General features: G+C 44.7%; 3 protein-coding genes across 5 annotated transcripts; 2 read left to right on the top strand and 1 right to left on the bottom strand.

The window, feature by feature from the left end:
• The first annotated feature begins 10 nt into the window (after window positions 1-10).
• On the top strand, window positions 11-1081 carry LOC115050367 (snRNA-activating protein complex subunit 1-like). Its single transcript, XM_029513204.1, has one exon. The coding sequence runs from the start codon at window positions 11-13 to the stop codon at window positions 1079-1081; it is 1071 nt and encodes a 356-aa protein (XP_029369064.1).
• Window positions 1082-1503: 422 nt separating this feature from the next.
• arl9 (ADP-ribosylation factor-like 9) lies at window positions 1504-7719 on the top strand. Of its 3 annotated transcripts, XM_029512484.1 has the most exons (7): window positions 1506-1825; window positions 2590-2755; window positions 2848-3023; window positions 3751-3909; window positions 5376-5415; window positions 6457-6512; window positions 6874-7719. In XM_029512484.1, the coding sequence occupies exons 1-7, from the start codon at window positions 1661-1663 to the stop codon at window positions 6883-6885; spliced, it is 774 nt and encodes a 257-aa protein (XP_029368344.1). In that variant the 5' UTR covers window positions 1506-1660; the 3' UTR covers window positions 6886-7719. The 3 variants fall into 3 exon arrangements, with proteins under 3 accessions (XP_029368343.1, XP_029368344.1, XP_029368345.1); XM_029512483.1 differs by having other exon boundaries at window positions 1504-1825; window positions 6457-7719; XM_029512485.1 differs by lacking the exons at window positions 5376-5415; window positions 6457-6512; window positions 6874-7719 and adding an exon at window positions 4089-5367 and having other exon boundaries at window positions 1507-1825.
• Window positions 7720-15009: 7290 nt separating this feature from the next.
• Window positions 15010-19940, bottom strand: hopx (HOP homeobox). Its single transcript, XM_029512605.1, has 2 exons — window positions 19588-19940; window positions 15010-15280 (listed from the first exon to the last, which is right to left on the bottom strand). Exons 1-2 carry the CDS (start codon window positions 19732-19734, stop codon window positions 15203-15205), a joined length of 225 nt encoding a protein of 74 aa, XP_029368465.1. The 5' UTR covers window positions 19735-19940; the 3' UTR covers window positions 15010-15202.
• Between the last annotated feature and the right edge of the window lie 526 nt (window positions 19941-20466).

The raw sequence follows: 20466 nt of genomic DNA, 5'->3' as shown, positions 1-20466 counted from the left end.
TGTGGACAGGATGCCTCGTTCTCTGCCCATCTACTCAGATTTCTTCTACGGCCCTCTGACAGAGGATGTGGAGGAGCTGCTGGCTCGGTTCCAGCAGACCGACTCAGTGAGATTCGAGGTGTTTTCGGCCATCTGGAGGGAGATGTGCTTCTCGGATATCTTCTTAGGAATCACTAACGTGGCTGAGATGAGGAGATTCTGCAAAGTGGCTTTAGCCACAGCTGTGAAGTACTTCCTGCCGCCACACAGCTACCAGATCAGAGTGGGAGGCTTGTATTTGATGTTTGCTCTGTATAACACACAGCTTACCTTGCACCCAGTGATGATTAGACTGGCTCTGAAGGACTGGGCTCTAGTTCAGATGTTTGTGAAAGAATCTGTGGCCTCCGGCCATCAGGATGTGGTGTACATCTTCAAGAGGCTCGTCGCTACCAAAGCCATTCACTACACCGCCATGCCGCATCTGCTCACCTTCCAGAAGCAGAGAAACCCAAAAAAGCAGCCGATGTGTGCAGAGTTTCTGGGCAGGACCACAGCGGTGCAGGACTTCATGTCTGCAGAGATCCTGGAGGAGATGAACAACATCCAGACCAAGTATGAGAAGATGAAGGAGGAGACAGCAGGAGTGAGCCGCGAGGCCACCATGACCCACCGAGAGTTCACCTCCCAGCTGAAGGGCTGCATGTCAGAGTTCATCAAATGGCAGCAGAAGACTTTCTCGCAAGATAAGGAGGGCGCTGGTGCTGATGAGGCGCTGCCTGAAGACCAGTCCAGCAGCAGCAGGGCCAAGCTCCTGTCCTCCATCAAGAAAAAGAGCTACTGCAGCGTCCAAGAGGCTTCCAAGTCCCGGAGGCACCGCCAGGCCGAGGTGGCGGACTCGTCCAGCTTGGAGGGCGAGACCTTGGTGGTCACTTTGTCTGTACGGAGAAGGAAGGCTCCATCACTGAGGGCCCGGACCGAGAAGAACCTCAGTGTGACGGAGGACAAGAGGAGGCAAAAGGCCTGGCTCCTGAGCGCTCCACAGAAGATAGACAGGGTCCCCAAGAAGAGGAGGCTCCAGGTGGAACCGTCCACACCATGATGGGAGGAGAACTTCAGCTTCAAATTACTTCACTTCATTTGAAAGGACATTTTAATTTAATAAACACTTTGAATTTATTCTCATCTCTGTTTTGTTACCTGACATTTATTTGTAAAACCTTTTTTTTTCGTTTGTTAATAAATGTACTTGTTCAGACCTGAGATGCTGGAAATCCTGGTTTCATCTCAAACTGCAACATTTTATTGATTAAATGCTTCAGTTTATTTGGGGGGTGGGCGGATGCTTTCTTTTTTTTTATTTATTTGTATTTATTTATTTATTTTTTTATTGTAACATTTGAGTGTTTGGTTTCCTCTGTGCTGTTGGAATGGGATTTTAATGGATTTAAGGGCAGTCGGCAGTAATGGCGGCCCCTGCCGGCCGGACTCCGGTACTGCACCCACAGAGACCAGCGCGCTTCAGCCCGGAAATATCGTTAGAATAAGTTCTCCGAGCTTCCTGTGTGTTAATCCACTTGTTGAAGAGAGGAGGAGGGGAGGCGGAGAAGTTAAGTTACATTAAAGATTATAATAATAATGTCCGTCTAATCCGAGCGTAGGACGCCGCAGGGACAGCACCATGTTCGGCCTGAGAGTCCTCGCCGCCTCCGCGGCCGTCGCCGGTGGAGTCGCCTATCTGATGTGGACCTCCTCCGGGCAGAAGAGAGCGCCGGAGCCGCCGGAGGAGACGGGCCCCGTGGAGGGAGGAGAAAGAACCGAGGCTGCTGCTGAAGTCCAAAATAAGGTGACAAATACTGGACACACAACCACCCACACACACACACAGGTGGAGAGTGTGTGTCATGATCCCTGTCACCAACTAACCAGCAGGGGCGGACCGGAGGGGGCCCCAGGGCCCGGGCAATTTAAGACCCCCCCCCCCCCCACACACACACACACACACACACGTTTTTATTCACTCTGCTCCTCTTTGGGCTGCCTGTCGTCACTCTACACACGTTGTTGTGTCCTCTGCTGTTGGTTTCATTTCACTCTTTGACAGTTTTGCATCTCATCAAAACAGTCTCGTTTGAACTCTAATTGATTTTATAATATGAAATATTACACAGACCTGGGCCTAAAAATCCCAAAGTGAAAAAAGAAACGGCAGAGGGAATCTCGTATAATAACATCCATTCCCTCATAAAGGTTGTTGTAGGAGTAAATTAATTACTGTGATAAATTAGCAATGATAATTAAATTTATAATCAAAAAACTGACATACAGTGGCGTCCAAATGTCTGAAGCCACTTTCCTCTTCACTTCAATGAGACTCTCTCCAAGCTGAGTCTTTTTTATTATAATTTTTATTATAATATATATATTTTATTTATTGTTTACATGCAGATTCTACCATATCTGTAATAAGTTAGTCAGTTGAGTTTCCCATTAAAGAAATTTTTTTTTTTATATCACGTTTATATAAACTGGAGATTTTTGATACAGAGAGCCAAATGCTGTGTGTTTGTAACCCTTGGAAGCTGAAGTGCTGGTGTTGTATCTGTGCAGCAGTCCCGGGGGACGCAGGTTCTGGTTCTGGGCCTGGATGGAGCCGGGAAAAGCAGTTTGCTGCACTGTTTTGCCACAGGCAGCCCGGAGCAGGACATGCAGCCCACACAGGGCTTCAACGCCGTGTCCATCAGCAGGGAGGACCTACACATCGAGTTCCTAGAAAGTGAGTCTGAGCTCCGGTTCAACCCCGGCAGCAAACAAACGCAGAGGTGGCGGTGAATGTGACGGCGTTGCCGTCTGCTTTCTGTCTGTCAGTCGGCGGTAAAGAGGAGCTGCGGCCGTATTGGCAGAGATACCTGTCCAAGGCTCTGCTGCTGGTCTTCGTGGTCGACTCCGCCGACCCGCGGCTCTTCCCGGTGGCTAAGAAGCATTTACACGAGCTGCTGGCGTCTGATCCCAGCCTGCCGCTGATGGTGCTGGCCAACAAACAGGTGAGCCTGACAGAGAGACACTCCAGACTGGCTCCAACAAACCGGCCACAGCGAATCATTTGGTCCAAAGTAAAGCTCCAGAAAAATAAGGAACCAGAATACAAACGAATTATATGAATAGTGGATCAATTCAATAAGCCATAAACAGTTAATAATGTAGTTTTTGTCAAATACAAGAAATAAATCAGTTTCATTTTAAATTTGCTTAGAAAAACTCCAAATCCTGTTTTATCAAACTCGTTAACATCAGATTTTTGTTGTCTGTGTTCAGTTTTAGTTGTAACTTGTATAGAAAAGGTTTGTCTGGATTTATGAAAATGAAAAAAATCGAAAGCACCACCAGCATTAGAAGCTGTTATCGTTCACACCGATCATCTTTCCTCATCGAATCTCTCCGACTGTTGTTCCTTTTTCTGAAGTTTGGGTTTTTGTGAGATTTGTTTTACGACGTTTCCGCCTCCTGTGCTCGTTCTGTTCTGTCACTGGATCGTGTTTAGTGCTGCAATTATTTGTGCATTTATTTTATTTTTTTCATGCCAATCTGAAGTCGCTCAACTTTGTCAGTGGCAAAGTTCCTTTAACACCAACTAAGCAAATTCTGACCAAAAGGACTCGGCTCTGTGGATATAAATTATTACCACCACATCTGATCCAGAATCTAAAAAGGCTTCAGATCAAGTATCAAAACAATCGGAGGCCGATCGTATGTTTGCCTTCTTGTCTGCAGGATCTTCCAGGCGCCTGCAGCATCACCGACCTCCATGAGGCCCTGTTCCTGTCCGGGGTCGGAGAGCGCCGGCTGTTCCTTCTCGGTACCCACGTGAAGAAGGGAGAGGCGGAGCTGAGCTCGGGCGTCCAGGACGCTCGGGACCTGATCACAGAGATGGTTTGTGGAGGCAGATAAAACGTTCACACACACACACACACGTTTTTGTTTCTTTGCACTGAAACTCTTTGAATTATTTGTGAGAAATGTCTGTTACAGTTGGGATTAAAGACCGTTTTTGTTTAATTGTTACCAAATAACCAGCTCTGACGGATTTTTATATTTTTTTTTTTTTTTAGGTTTTATTTTTTCAGACTCTTTATTTATTGAAGGCAGTTTTAAAAACACTCTGATCTGACGGCTCTTAATGCCGTTAATGCGGTCCGATGGCACGGAGTCACAGTGGATTTACTTCAGGCCGTCTGGCCGAGCGAACAGTTTGTTTGCGTCATATCCTCTTTTTTTTTTTTTTCTCTGAAGACCAAAGTAGAATATCAGATTTGCATCGTAATCCACAGAATATTTTAACACGTCAACATCAGTACGAGCTGGGTGATATCGCCATGAGGGGGACAAACACATCAGTCCCAGCTCAGCATGTCAGACTTTCAGTTTTCCTTTTGTACCATTTGGGGCCGCCAACACTCAAACTTGTCGAGTGCAGTTTTGACAACAGGACGAGCTTCCTGTTCAGCAGATGGATCTGAAGTATTCAGATGTTTTTTTTTTTTTGATGATTTACCCAACTTTAACACTATACAGCTGCCTTTTCTGACCAGAGGTGGATTACATCTTAGAAAACACTTTCATTTTGTCTCTGTCTGATTTTATCAGGAGAATATAAAACATATGATTTTTTTTTTATACATCCTTTGAATAAAATTTCTGTTTTACGTAATTACTGTCTTGTTTTGATGAAACTCACTCAGCTATGTTGTGAAATTGTGCTCAACATCCAAATGCACCGTTTTTTGGGGGGAATGTAAAAATTGCAGAAAAGCACACTTTATGTGAATTTACATCCAAAATGTTGTAGCTTTTTCCAATAACAAGTTAAAGTACCGTGTTAAGAGGTGCTTCCCGGTTTGATACGGTTTCTTTAAGTGTTTAAATAAAATGTTTCCGGTTAAACTTCTGTGGTGTTATCATTGTATATACAGGCTGTATAAATAATAGTCACAAGGATGCGCTTTGACCTCTGAGGTGAGGGCAAACCTAGAAACCTGGTCCTGGCACAGCGCCTGGCCCTTTCTGATCTGCGTCTGGAATCAGAAGGAAACGCAGCCGACCTCAAAGTATCAACTTCCTCAACGCTTCCTACAATGAAAGTGTTGAGAGAGTGAGATGGACTCCGGTTTTCAAGGAGTCCGTGTGTGTGTGTGTGTGTGTGTGTGTGTGTGTGGTTGGCTGTGGGTGTGGGGAGCTGGTTGCTAGGGATCAGTGCGTTGTCGCCATCAGCGGCTGACAGGTCGACTCGTCCAGCCCACAGCCGAGATGGTGTCCGACAAAACAGGTAGATTTTAACTGAACAGATGTTTGTGGTCGGATGTTTTCAGCCTCACGTCTCCTGTTGTTGATTCTTGCAGGCAAATATCACAGACCTTCCAGATTTGGTCCATCAAAGAGGTGAAGTAGCACAATTTTTATTTATTGTTATTCATTTCTAACTTTTTAAAAAAGGCATTTATTCATTTCATTCAGTTTAAGATGTTAATGTATAATTTTAAGTCCATATTTAATATTTGAGGGGTTTTTTTACTGCAGTTTTTTTTTTTTTTTTTAAGGTTTAAGTGATCAAATAGATTAAATTGAAAAAGATCCACATTTATCCATTTATCAGTAGTGTCAGCTTTTATTATTAGAGTTTTTATGATCTTTTTCCTCAGGTTTAATAATGACAAGTAGTTTTCATTTCAGCCAGATTTCTAGAAAACTGAAGCTGTTGTTGTGTGAGCACAAGCGGCCACATGGTGGCGCCATTTTTAAGGATCAAATTGCCAACAGGTCACGCCCCCTTGCTCTGTTTGACTTTCTGATCTGACACAAGTTTGGCTTAAAGTACTGGACGAAAAAAGTGGTGGCCAGAGTTTCACCAGATTGGTTCAAACGGGGTGGTGGAGGGTGTATGGACCAAAATCTGAGGTGCCATGTTGATTAATAAAAGCAGGCAGGACCTTTTCATCAATGATGTAATATTTTCAGTCTTCGCTCAGTTTCACAAAAAGCTGGAATGAGCCAGAGTTACGAAAATTGGTACAATAACTGGAAACAGTGATTCTCAAAAAAGATGATTTCATCAGACTGTTGCTGGCACCATAACTGAGTTTACTGTTCAGAAACTGACAGACGCAGACCTGATGGTCAACCACGGCTCTGACCTTTCCCCTCCTGGGGGTCATGAACTCTTATCTCATTTTCACTTTACTTCTTTCACTCCTGTGAGGCAGAGCTGTAATATGAAAAACCTCTGTAAATGAAACTTTCAGTTTGATTAGGAGCCAACTTAAGAAACAGATCTGCTGGGTGTTGCCAGAAAAAGTAGAAAAGGCCTTTTGAGGGGATCACACGTTTCCTTCCATGGACCCAAACTACCTGAAACACAGTACAAGACAAAAGTATTTAATGCTGATATTCTTTTTGTGTATGTTTTGTGTTTCTTTTTGGCAGAATCTCAGAGCTGGCGCAGCACAAAACCTCCAAAACAGTTTGGGCCACGACTCTGTGCTGAGAGGCCGAGCCGTATGAACTTCTCTGATACCGCAAGATGCATCACGACGGCCTGGCGTCCGTTTGCCTGTTTGGTTTTTAGAGCTTTTCAGAATTTAAAGACGGCTTCTCTTCCAGCTGTTACATCATATGAGGTTGAATGTTTGTTCGTTGATCCAACGCTAAACTGACTCCAGCAGCCCAATAGCCTGTGTGGTCAGTGTCGAGAGAAGCCTCGCTGAATCGGCGCAGTTAAAGACAGATGTTTGGCCTCCAGGGCGCACGTCTGATTGAGAGAATTGGAAAATATTTGTTCAGCCTCTCCATAGTTGCGGGTTCTTCATCAAAAACTTTCTTTCCTTTTTCTGTCGTTGGTCAGTGAGAAGCTGAACTGGGGCAACCAGGAGCCGATATGGCCCCTGTCCGCTTCGGCCCTCGGAGCCGGTCCAAGTGCAAGAATCCATTACCTGGCCCAGCACAAAAGAGGCTTCTCAGCAAGGGAGGACCACCGGAGGTAACCGGACTCCATCAAGAAGGCATGAGAGGCTGTGCGTGAGCTCTCACTGACATTATGGTGGAAATGTTTGAGTAATGGCTGCAGTCGGCCCGATGATTTGAGAAAACCGTCAAAGTGATGTTCAGGACCGATGCCAGCTGCATCACAGACAAAGGCGGCGATCACCCCTGAGAGCTGTCTAGGCTCAATTAGCTGCAGGAAAGACTCAGATGGTAGCTCCCCTCCCTCTCCCGAGGCTTTCATTTCTGATATCATTTGTTGCTTCCTGACTCAGCTGTCACATTAAAAGCAAAGCGGCACGCAGTGTAATTCAATCACACAGCCCCCACAGGAAGCTCGGCCTCCAGGAAAGAAATAATAATTAACTGTAACTGATGATCACCTGCTGGTCTGGTTCAGACCAGGATCAGAGATTCGGGCCGTGGACCATGTGATGCGAGGCGATGCTGATCCAAGCCGATGAAAACTCAGGACGGACTGCGATGAGAGTGTCTGCAGCTCTGTAACGTCTGATAGCGACGCAGCTGCTCCACATCTAATCAGTCTGCAGTCCGGAGGTCTCATCTAATTATCTCAGATAACAAATTGGTTTATACCTGGATACCAACAGTGTGACAGCTGGTGCCTTTATTCAATACACATTTATTAATCATATGATCTGTAACAAAAACCCCAAATATGCTCAATAAAGTTTAATTTCATGTTGATCGACGATTCAATGAATCGTTTTTTTAAAGAATAAGTGATTAATATGTTATGAGAATAACAGGAATAACCTCATGGTGGTGATTTTTAAGACAAGATAGCCTTTATTGTCAGTACACAGCGTCTTTACAACAAAAGTTTTATTTTCCCCGTTAGTCAGAAGTAAATTTTATTTTAAAGATTTTAATAACCAAAATATCATGTAGTGGAGTAAATACTGTATTTTAAATCACTCAGCTCTAAAGAGTTGAGGACTTTTCATGAAATTCTTAGTGAACAGCCGTTAAAGATAAATGGTTCGGGGGGAAAAAAAGGTAAAACCAACAATGTGTTCATCCGTCTCTAAATTTATCGTGTGTCTAACTTCTGAGACCAGCAGCTGGTTTTCAGCTGTAGTTTTCAGCCATGTGTGTGTGTGTGTGTGTGTGTTGGTGGATATCTATGAATCAGATCACACTCTGATAGACGCCTCATGTATAACTTTGAGAACAAGGACTAAATTTGTCAGCAGGAAACAATCCGCAGTCTAAATTAAGAATTTAACCAGATTTATCTGTTTCTGCTGCTGATCATTTTCCACTCATACCTTCGTCATCAGCTGAGTTATGACACTCTTCCATTGTTCTTGGCCTCCTCCTCAGACATTGTTTTGCCTCCAGGCTCACAACACACCACATTATAATGGATGTGTTATAGCTTCCATTTTCCTGCAGGAAGGAGGAGGCGGTGAGGTTCTCCAGGAAGACCCAGCGTCCTTCCTCCAAGACGTTCCAGTACGAGAACATTGTCCGCCTGTCAACACCCAAAACCAGGAGCAGCAGCTCCCAGCAAACGGGTTTAGTCTTCCAAACTCCAGCAGCGACGTTTAACTGAGGCAAAGCAGCAGCAGCTCCAAAGTCCAACGGTACTTTCTGAGATGAAGTTATTTTCAAATTCAGCTGAAAGGTTAAAACAAAACTTTCCTGTCGTGTAATTTTAAACTGGTCGTCGATCCACGTTTTCCAAATGATTCAAAAATATTTTCTCATGGAGTTTCATGGAGCGGCGACAAATTTTCACTGCTCCTCTTCAGACATATCGCAGGTCTGTTGGTCATAGATAACGACGACGAGGATGCTGGATGAGACGTCAGGTGATCTCTTCCAGTCCGGCCAACAGTGCATCAATAAATGACTCCGAAACTGTGCAGTTTTAGCAAAGTGCTCTTAACAAACTGATAGCTGTCTCTAAAATTCCAATTTTATTGGTCTATGGATTTTCATTTCTTAAATGATGAGCTAATTAATCAGTTTGTCCAAAGACAGGAAATAGAATGCTTTTTTCTTCTCCACCCACAGAAACAGACTTGAATATGTTTCATATCAAACTCCTGCTTTAATGCGGATAAATGTTTTTTCCAGCAGCTCCGTGACTCCACAGCGAGGTATCTGTTTTACAGATTATCATCCGGCTCTGCAGTAGACCTCCATGTCACCAGACTTTTGGCAGATTTGTGACTCTAAACTCCAAAAGTTTTTCACTCTCCCTCCAAATACGAACCAAAGTCGAGGATTTAATCGCTGCAGAATAAAACAAATCATAAACATGAGAAGGCCAAGAAGAGGGCTCCCATCCAACACTAACGTCTCCGCTCCGAGGAAGCCAGAGTTTGGACATCTGTTATTTCAGCGTCAGACTGTGGGAGTGTGAGGAGCCGAGACAATAGAGCTCATTGTCCAAGTTCAGGACCCCGGGGACAATCGGCAGGCAGCAGCCACAGAGCAGGGTGCTGTTGGGCACTGATGAAAATTCAAAACATATTATTCATATTATTCATATTCTGAGCCCAGTGCACAAAAATGAACGTTTGCTTGGCTCATTTAAACTGTAGATATTACACAGACTGCAGTTTGAAATGCACTCCCCAAAAAAATAACATCACCAGCGATCTGAAATGTCAACATCACATGCTGCTGCTCTGAAGGAACAACACGGAAAAGGGAAACCGACAAAACCACAAGGCAGAATCACAAGACTGATAAAAGTCAAAGACTGAAGTTAAACAGGTCAAAGATATTTTTGTAATAAGAATCCATCTTAGGAAGGGAGCTCAGCGCGTTATTAGGAATTTCTAATGAAAATGTAAAAGTCAAACCTCCATAAGCACCGAAGAGTAAAAATATCTGACCTTTAAATGTAAGATTTGAATGAAATAGTCAGATAAAGTGTGTTTATGAGCCAAACAAAAGCTGAAAATGTAAAATGTGAAGACCTGTGAGACATATCTCACCCTTCTTGTGCTTTTTTTTTTTTTCTAAAATAGACCAGAAAGCTGATTATGGGCCATTAAACCACCAAAAAGCTCCCGGACCATGAAACTGTTTGAGTTCTGTTGGTGGGGAAAACACAAAAATGGAGACAATTATGTGTTTGTTGTGCTTCACATTGAAAGGTGTCTCTGTCGGTCCCGCAGTGTGACATCAACTGTCCCATCTGGCACGTTGATCCCCGACCCAAACGGATCCATCCAGACTTCCAGAGCAACAGAAAAACCTGCAGGCTGATAATTTTGTGTGTGTGTGTGTGTGTCGGCCCCTCAGACTGCTGCCTCCATCGTGTCCTCGTCATCCTGAAGAGCCCGGCTCTCTCAGCGTCTGGTCCGGCCGTCGCTGCCCAGACTGAGGCAGACCAGCATCTGCTGCCGGCTCGGACGTCCGGAGGAATCGATCTGGACTGTAAGAACCTTCCCTCTGGAAGCCCCTCGTGTCCGGCCGGCTGGCAGGCGTCAAATTAAATGGAAGCTGGGGCCTTTTCCCCATAGACTTCAACACAGTCTTCCTTTCTGTCCCTCTGACACAAGTCAACTTCTATTTTCATCCTTTCAGAGGAGATTTGGACTTTTTGGTGTGTTCTCTAAACAGAGAAAGGATTTTAATGATGCCAGTAAAAAAAAAAAAAAAACAACCCAGAAGACTCAAAACTCAGAAAAACGAAGTTGAAAGATTTGAAACATTTCTCTAAAACCAAACTGTTTCCTCAACATGACTTTTTTTTTTTTTTTTTGTCGTCAGCCCGATGTTTATTTGATGGATTCTCTGCTTGCACGATGTACATCTTCTGTTTTCCAGTCTGGTTCTCATTCGACTTTGGCTCAGCTTTCTCGGCTTTTTTTTTTTTTTTTGAAGGCTGCTGTCATTATAATTCACATTACCACACACACATCTGACATTATCTGTGAAATCAGGTTGCGGGAGCCACAGTGGAGCTGGAGAAACACCAAGTCAGTGCTGGTCCACCTTAAACAAAAACATGATACCCCATTCTGATTTTAAGATTTCATTTGTTAAAGTGATGCTGAATACGTTTCGATCTTCAATCTTTCTAAAGATCCTCAAACTCTCTGTGATACTGAAAACACTGAATAGTTTGTTGATTTTTTTTTTTTTTTAACTCTGAATCCTGGTCCAGGTCTCAGCTGTGCTCCGCTTAGAGGTCCTGACTTCCTGCTGCGGTTTGGGAATCCACTGTGAACCAACACGGGACAGTGTGTCAGTGCCCTGAGGGCCGAGGGCTGGGGGGCCAGGGGCCGAAGGCTGAGGGGCTGAGGGACTGGGGGCCGGGGCCCGAGGGGTCAGGGGCCGGGTGCCAGGAGCTGAGGGCCAGGTGCCGGGGGCCAGAGGCCAGGGGCTGAGGGACTGGGGACCGGGGCCCGAGGGGTCAGGGGCTGAGGGCTGAAGGGGCCAGGGGCCAGGGGCTGAGGGCTGAGGGACTGGGGGCCAGGGCCCGAGGGGTCAGGGGCCGGGTGCCGGGGGCCAGAGGCCGAGGGACAGTGTAGGTTTACGGCCCGGCTCCGGGCCTTCAGAAGGGATTGAACCCAGGTCCTGCTGGGAGGCTAATCTGGGATTAACCTGCTGCGATCATGACCTGGGACTGTACAGGAAGGAAACGTGTGTGTTTGGGGGGGCCACAGTGCATCATGGGAATCCACCGGATGGGGCTGTTTTTCCACCTGCTGTTGTTTTTTCATACTGTAATAACTTTTTGAAAATGTCTGAACGGTCAGGTGGTCAGCTGCTGTCGTTTGTTTCCTGTCAGCCTCACTTCAGATTCGCTCCTCGACGTGTGGAACAAAGCAAACGTGATCAAATACAGCTCTAACTGATCGTGGATGTAATTCTGGGTAATCTCATGTAGGCTGCGTATTTATTGTGTCCTCCATCAGAGATTACAAAGTGAATGTTGCAGGTTTATCTGTTTGTACGTTCACTTCTTATCCTAAGTCCACTGTGTCTTTGTGTTGTGGTGGTGTTTTTTTTTTTCCCTTCCCCTCTTGTTGTCACACATTTTGTGCCAGCAGCCTCACACAGGACGTTGTGTGCAAATAAACACAGGAAGTGCTGCAGTTAAAGCCGGACAGCCAGCGCTCTGACACTCACTCCTTTCTGTGTTCATACTTTCCAGCTTTGCACCGACGAAACACAACTCGGACTTGACAGTGACGAAGAGCCAGAATGTTTTAAAGCCAGCCCGGTTATGATCTGTGTCACAAACAGCTTGAATTTCATTTCTTTGGTTTGCATGGTGTAACCGTGCCAGGGTGGAGTCACAGGAAGCCGCCGCAAACAGAAACCTCCCCTGAGCAGAGAGCAGCGACAGGAGAAACAGACGAGTGCAAAACTCTCAATCTGACGAATATCAACTAATCGTCAGCCGAGCGACGGTGTGTAAGTTTAGGTCCTTTAGAGGAGGCTGTACCTTCCCTTTCACTGAAACGAGGCTGTAAATCCACCAAAACATCAGCCTGACTCACCCCAGGGTGGAGCGCCACACTATCAACACAGTCACAGTCCCAGCTGTGATGAATTTTATCTGTTTGTTTGGAAGGATGCAGTCGCTGATGGAAATTCTGGATTGTTTTGCTGAATGCTAACTCACTTTTCCGATGTGGCAGCTTTTCTCCTCATTTTTCTCCATCCAGCTTCTTTTCACTGTTGCTTTTTTTTTTTTTCAGAGCAGTTTTTTTGTTTCCTTCTGCGTTTATCACGTTGCACTGTGAAAGAAAGACAGGACCGCGTGCTCACAACCAAAATCTAATCTGAACCATTTCTCATTTCTCAATCAATTAATCAAAATTACCAGCCATTAATGTGTCAGACCATAAACTAATCAAACGTTTGACAATCAAAAAAAAAAAAAAAAAAAAAGAGTCCCAGTAGAGAAATGTCAGCTTGACGGCGAGAGCGAAGGCGACGGGGCGATCGGGTCGGCGTCACTTTGAGGGGAAGGAAAAATCAGGTTGCAGAGGGTGACGCAGGCCGAGCCTGGCAGCCTCTAAATGACAGATTCCTCACCGCTCTGCCGAGTTTTCTTAGCAACAGACAAAACCAGACTCCATTCAAATTCTGCCCGCGTGCTCGCAGGCTCTTATGGCGACGCATCAAACGCTCAGATCGCCTTTTCACTGCAGTGACTCCGGGAGAAACTGCCGGAGAGGCGGCGCACGTGGAAAGGGGCCTCTGTGACCTCTGACCCTTCACTTGGTCACATTTAATTGTCTGTAACAAGCAAAACAACATGATTAAAGCTGATATGTGAAATGATAACTGTATTTTATCTACAGCTCCAGCTGATGAACCTGCGTTCAACCTCTTTTAGCTTCTGGTTGGGGCTCCGCCACCTGCTGAGGGAAGCAGCTAGCCGTTTAGCTGCTACACGCTCCACCTTGTTTGCTTTGTTCTTTCGTGAAGTTGTGAGTCATAAAAAACCGAAACACGCTCAGTAGAGCTGCAAGTAAAGATTCAGAGTCGAATTTGGCAGCAATTTCAAGATTTACACGAGACGTTGCAACACATCGCTACGCAAAAACGACGACTATACTCCAGAGCTGAAAATGAAAATGTGACTGTGCTGAAATGTGTGTTGTGAAACAATGAAGTTACACAAGCTCGTGTTGAGGTAATAACGTTGTTCGATCTGCAGCAGATGGACACAATCATTTAAGAAATAAAGACATCAGCATGTCGTCAAAGAAATCATTCAGACTGAAGGGTGAAATTCTGATTTATGGGGGGTGGGGGGCACTGTATGTTTTCAGTGGGGACTTGAGCAACATGTGTGTGATATTGTGTGTTTTTTTTTCTTTGCTGGGTGTTTCACAGTCAGATGAGCAGAGGAAAACACCCCGGGCTCAGGAAACACACACCACCGCACTGAGTGTGTGAGTGTTGTGTATTTCTGAGAGGCTCAAATGTCTTTTAGAAGGATCGAACTAAGAGGTGTGTGTGTGTGTGTGTGTGTGTGTGTGTGTGCGCAGCTGATCCAGCAGAAATGCTGTGCAATGTTTTATGAGCAGTGGAACTACCTGTCGGGTCGGTGTTGGTTTCTGTCGAGCTCGTTGTGCTTGTTGTTCCCACAAACGCAGCGCTCACACTCACAAACTGAACCGCCTCAGGATATTGTCTAGGATATTAAATATTTGATGATATTCTGATCTAAATGAGATCATTAGGTTCTATTTTTTATAGTTAACCTTTTAGTCTCTATATAACATGTAACATGACACAGCTGCTCATTATAAGGACACAATCTTATTGGCTTGTGCCACCTTTCACTGCTACACAATCCTTTAAAGGAAATCATTAAAATGAGATAAATGAACTCTTTCATTCTGTGAATCAGTTTCCAGCTAAGAATGAAAACATTTTTCTTAATTTCTGAATTAATTTCTTAATTCAAGCAGATGCAGCAATGAAGAAATTCATAAGAAGGTAGATAAAATATTCATGAATGCTCTTTAAAAAAATAAAACTAAACTTAAATACGGCTCAGTAACTCGTGTTCTTCATATCTGGGCAACAGTAGAACTTGTTAAAAATGGGAGATCACATCCTTTTTACAAAACACGGTCACAGGAGAGAAAAAAAAAAAAGGGACAATGACGTGACATCACCTGCCGTTTGTTTAGGCCATGATGCCATTTAGTTCATCCGGCTCACATGTCGTCTCCCCCCCCCCGCTACTATCTCTGCTGCTGGACCCGGTCCAGATCTGTTCCTGGGCAGCAGATTCCAGCAGCATCTATTGTTGTCCCAGCGCTTCCTTACATCTTTTATAGCCCAGTGAGCAGCTCGGCGTCCAGCCCTGCTCCCCGCTGATGGACACGCATGTAAACAAAGCACGAAAACAAAAGCACAAAAGCACAAAAGCCCCCCCCCCCGCTGCTGCCCAAAACGTCCTTCCATTGTTTAACCTGCCTTCCTCAGTGTGTTTGGATCCCACGTGTACAGCACGGCCTGAGAGCAGACTCCAGTCAGTTCACTCTTATAACAATATGTTTATTTCTGTAAACACGGCGGTTATAGTTGGCAACAACACTCAAACACCTTCACATTCTGTAAGTTAAAATAGCTTCATAGATACAAAAAGAGAGATGAACACACGGAGAAGGGAAGAGGTGGGGAGGTCCACCTGTTCAGGGTCAGCACTGAGGGGGGAGGTGGGAAAGTCTCAGTCCAGCACCGAGCCCAGTTCGGCCGGAAGACCCTCCGCCTGCCGCCACTGTGCGTTCCGAAGCTTGAACCATTTCTGCAGGAGACAAAAGACAAACGGGTTCGAGTGAAAACCAGGTGACACGAACACGAAGACCTGAAACATGAGAGCGATCAGGAAACCGGCCCGGCTCCAAAAAATACAATCAGGACATGAATATTCCTGAGAAATGATGCCGGTGGAGTCCCGTTATTGTCAACAGTTATTTCACCCTCAGATACATTTATCTGTACGGAGACAATAAACAGACAATAACATGTAAGTTATACGAGTCTTCATCAAATAGAAAGTCAGACAGGAGCCGGCTGTGAATAAACTCTGTGGTTACTGTGGCTGAAATAAAGTTGACACTTAGTAGTTTAGCATGCTAAAGTTAGCATGTTAGCATCCAGGGGTTTAACAGGCGGCACTGAAAACATGTAAAATCCATGTTTAAAAAAAAAACAAACAACCATCGAAACAACGTGTAACGTTGAATATGACCCAAAAAAGGATATAACACGATTTACAGGACGGCTGAGGGTGACTTAATGAATCTGAATTAAGATATCAGATAATCCTTTATTAGTCCCTCCGTGGGGTTATATATATTTATATATATTTCAGTAGAAGCTATAAAAATAAAAGGATATATAATGACAAGGTTTCAGGATGAAACTTAAGTTTAAGCTGCTCTTAAGTTTGAACTTTTGATCCTCAAAACAGAAATATTTTGAACAAACTGCAGCTTTTCCTTTCTGACTCTCGTCGTCTTCATGCTCACATTACAGTCACATTTAAATGTGGTGGCTGACTCCTGTGGCCCCAGCGGTGACCCCGAGGTGACCCCGAGGTGAAGCTGTGTGGGAGAAACCGCAGAAAACCAACGTCTCCACGTCACTTTAGCTGAGAATCGGGGACGTGTGTCGTTACACACTGAGAGCTGCGACGCACACCCCTGACCCGCCACATCGCTGTTTTCACCGCACACGTTGTCAAGGGATCCACAACAACAGTGACATCATCCTGATAAAGCTTTAAAAACCCCAGAACACGTCTGGATGTGTCATTTCCACATTTTCTACTGACCACACATGAAATTCCCATTTGGAGTTCAAAAAAAAAAAGGCAGGGACTGAATCACTTTCAGAAAAAAGTAGTTGGTCATGAAATCCTGTATTCTGGGGATTTTTCAAAAATGGAAGTTATTGTCATTCTCAGCTGAAGCTGGTTTAGTCCCTAAAAGTGTAATTTTCTGTGGAAGTCAGCAGCCAAAAGACCTTTGGATGACTGTATAACTGTGACACACGTGCCATTTCTGAACAAATATCTCAAGATTTATGATCCCGCTCGCCCATACAAGGACGCTTGTGTCACGTTTGCCCAGTGACCAAGAATAAATTACATAACAGACTTCGAGCACTGAAAACTTATAAAATGTGTGAAAGGAGCTGCAGCTTTCCTCAGCTGAACTTTCTCCGACAAAAGCGGTTACCAAATCCGACCGCTCAAACAGGAGGCGTGTGGCAGACAGAGGACCAGGAAAGAAAACATCAGCTGGGACTGAAGAGCGGCCAGAGCGTGAGCTCACCGTGCCTGGACCGGGTTTCCCCCATCTCTCCCACCTTTTGTGCACGCTGAAAGGTTAGACTCAGCAACTCCAGAGGAGGACTTAGTTTAAAAACAAAACGTTCTTGACCTATAAAACACTCCTGTGATTATCCGAGACGATGACCAAATCCGTTTAGAATCGTTTTAACAGGAAGGCCTGCTGTTGGGATTGACTGCCAGGATAACGTAGAATGCCTTTCTCTGACTCCACATCCTGACGAGACAAACATTCAGCTTGTTTGGTGTGCACATCTGCACAATGCATTCATTGAGTTCCAGTTCTCATCGGCGACCTGCGACCTTACCCATAACCCCCTTTTCTGTCAATGGTTAAATGGACTTCTAGTCTCACTGGCCACTTTACACTCAGGAGCCACATTCATGCACCCAAACGCAGAAACAGCCATCGGAGATCATTTCGGGTCCAGTATTTTCCCCGAGGACACTTTGACCTGCAGACCAAAACGGTTCCCACGTTGGAGCTGCCGACCTTACACCGACGGAACGAACTCAAATCGGCTTCAGTAACTTCTTCTTCGCAGATATGAAGGCTTTCAACCGACTGTTTCCATTTCTTAGTAATTAGGCCATTTCTCTGTTTGGTGGGATCTTAGTGTCAAATCAAAGATTTACCCGATTTACTATCACTGAAAGAAGAAATTTGGTGTTGGCGCAACTTTTACATAATACCCCATAAACTCCTCATGTGAATTTTCTTTCTCAACATGAAGCAATTAGTTACTCATCAGTATGAAATGTGAGCAGAGCAGTATTTTTTTTTTTTTTTTTTTTGTGCCCTGAGAAATCCTGAGGAACTGGTTTGTGGAAACAGCAGTGACAGAAAACATGTCGGACGTGCGCGAGTCATCGATTGGTGGATGCTTGTGCTGGGATTGCTCTCTCTCTCTCTCTCTCTCTCTCTCTCTCTCTCTCTCTCTCTCTCAAAAACAACAAACACAGAAATTTGCCTCTGAAACAAACTCGATGTCTCGCCAGCGCAGGTGACTGGAAGAATTTACATGTTGGGCTTCACCTCGCAGCACACAGTCAGAGTGTTCGCCTGGTAAATCCTGCACAGGAAGGAACAGCCCACTGATTCTTATTCCAAATGAACACGCTCACTTTCACAGTGACCTCTGTAGGAGAGGAATGCTACTGGAGGTGCCTGCATAACTTCACTTGTTGTTATCGGCGCTCTGAAGCTTCACATCTGGCTCCTGATGTGACAGTTGCTCTGACTTTGCAGTCGGCCAAAGGCGTTCCCCAGACAGACGGAGAGTGGGAGTCTATAGGAACCGAATTCCTCGTTAATAACGTGGTATTACAGTTATTTCCTCTTTAAATCTCTCAGTATATCATCTTCCTGAAAGTGGAGTGTTTGTTGTCGTGTCCTCATATTTCTTTCAATGTCTAATAAAAGTTAAAGGACACAGAATCAAAACCTCATCGAGATGGATGAAAGCTCTGGAAAACAAAGACAGTGGACCTTTAAAATGCTGTTTCTAACAGCAACAACGAACTTTCACACCCAAACTTAAGAGTACGACGGTTCAACATGTAAAACTGTCTTTCTATTCCACTAAACTACCGCTGAAACCATTTATCCTGTCTGCGGTTTCCTTTCCCGTCAAATCAACTTGGAATTTAAAAAAGACGTTCAGCGACTATTGTTGGTCGAGTTTTGTGGATTTGTGTGAGGGCCCATCGAGCCTCGTGGATTGCCACCTAATAAATAAATTGAGCGACAGCCCAATCCAAAAGACAGTGAGTTCACTGAAATCAGGGACCGTTCTGAACTTTTGCTTGATGTTATTTGACATCAACTGCTCGTTTCAGGCTTCACTCGTCTTTTCGTACTGTGGCTCGGACTGCAAGGCCTCTTTGAACCTGAAGCCACCCTGAACGGATGAATCACCGTTTGTGAGGCAGAACAAGAGTCGTTCTCAGAGCTGGAGGGGCCTTGTGATCAGCGGATCATTTCATCGCTCAGCACCGTCACCGTCCACCTGATCCACCTCGGCTTGTGTCCAGGATGGTTGTTTCCTCAGAAGTCACCTGACTCAGACACTGATAGTGACTCTGATAACCTCCACGACTTGTAAACTTCTTTACTAAGCTGTGACACCATAAAGTGACACTTCCTGTCCAGGCCTCCACATTTGTGGAGTTGTTTTTTTGTTGTCATGGCTTGAGTGCACAGAAATTAAATAATAATAATAATAATAATAATAATAATCATCATCATCATTTAGATACTTGCACTGATGCTTCGCTGTATTTCAGAGTAAAGCTGAATTATTTCATTTTACTTCATAAACTTCACAAACCTGCAGTTTCAAATGTTGTACCTGTCCTGTTTTTAATGAATGAACTGCCTTTAATGTGGGATTTTAACTCGGCTAAAGGGAATTTACTTGGACTGGAGTCTGGTAACATTATTCTTTTTGATTAAAATCCTCCTCCAGCCCTGAGAAAAGCGGTCGTTTCAAATCTGAACACTGAATGAAGCGCAGAGACTCTGATGGAAACAGCTGCCATGAGTCTTTGTAAAGATATCAGAGAATTTAGATCATAAATAACTGCAGAAGAATCTCCTTCAGCTCTCCACGTTCAGCCAAATGGAAAAAATAAAAATGCTGCGTAACCTGTCCGAGCACGTAAATGTGCCAAAAACAACGACCGAGCTCCAAACCCTGGACAGACAGAGGGGGTGTTGGCTCGGTGTTGGCTCGGTGTTGGCCCGGTTCACTCACCTGTGTGTCCTCCTCTGACAGTCCGCACTCAGCAGCCACCAACATCAGCGTCGCCCCGTCCGGATGTTTGCAGCCTTTGAAACTGTCCTCCAGCAGTTTGAGCTGCTCCTCGGACAGATTCAGACAATCCACAGACTTCGTCGCCATATTCCCGTTTGTTTGTGTGTATTTTTGTTTTATTTAATTTTTTCCTCCCGGTGTGGGTGAAGTTCGGCTTCAGCTCTGGTCAGCTCGGAGCTCCGGAGCGGCGCGGCGGTGCGCAAAAGACGCGCAAAACTGGAGGAGACGCGTAAAGCTGGACTGGGGAGAGAGTGAGAAGTGAAGTGTGTGTCCGACGGAGGGTGTGTGTGTGTTTGGAGGCTTTACTACTGTCAACAGAGGCTCGTCCCACCGGCAGGACACGCCCACAAACAGCAGAGGAGGGGCGGACTCCAAACATCCAGCATGTGGGCCGGATGACAAGTTTTTATTACAGTAACATCCACTCTTTTCTGTTTGTTTCAGCTTCCAGTTGTATGCAGACAAGACAGAAATCTGATTACTTTTTTTTTTACATAATGTAATTTCATCTTTGTTTATGATGAACCTGTCAATAAATTACACGGTTTCTGTTTTGTTCTCCCGCTAAGATGGTTTCCTTTTTGATAAATGGTGTTCAAACAGGCAGCTTCTGCTCAGAGTCAGTTTGTGCTGTTTGTTTATGTTCAGTTGTTTAAACAGACTTTGTAGGAAACAGCCTCAGATTAAAGACAGCAGCTCTGTTACTGAAGAGGCTAAATGTTACCCAAAACTAAATAAAAGCATCATTAAAAAAGTGGTTGAATTCTCTTCTTTTTTTAATAAAATGAGAATTATATTATTTTAGCGCCGGTTCAGAAA

Source organism: Echeneis naucrates, chromosome 10 (assembly GCF_900963305.1).
Source record: "Echeneis naucrates chromosome 10, fEcheNa1.1, whole genome shotgun sequence".
NCBI lineage: Eukaryota > Metazoa > Chordata > Actinopteri > Carangiformes > Echeneidae > Echeneis > Echeneis naucrates.
This window is presented reverse-complemented; position numbering and strand designations above follow the sequence as displayed.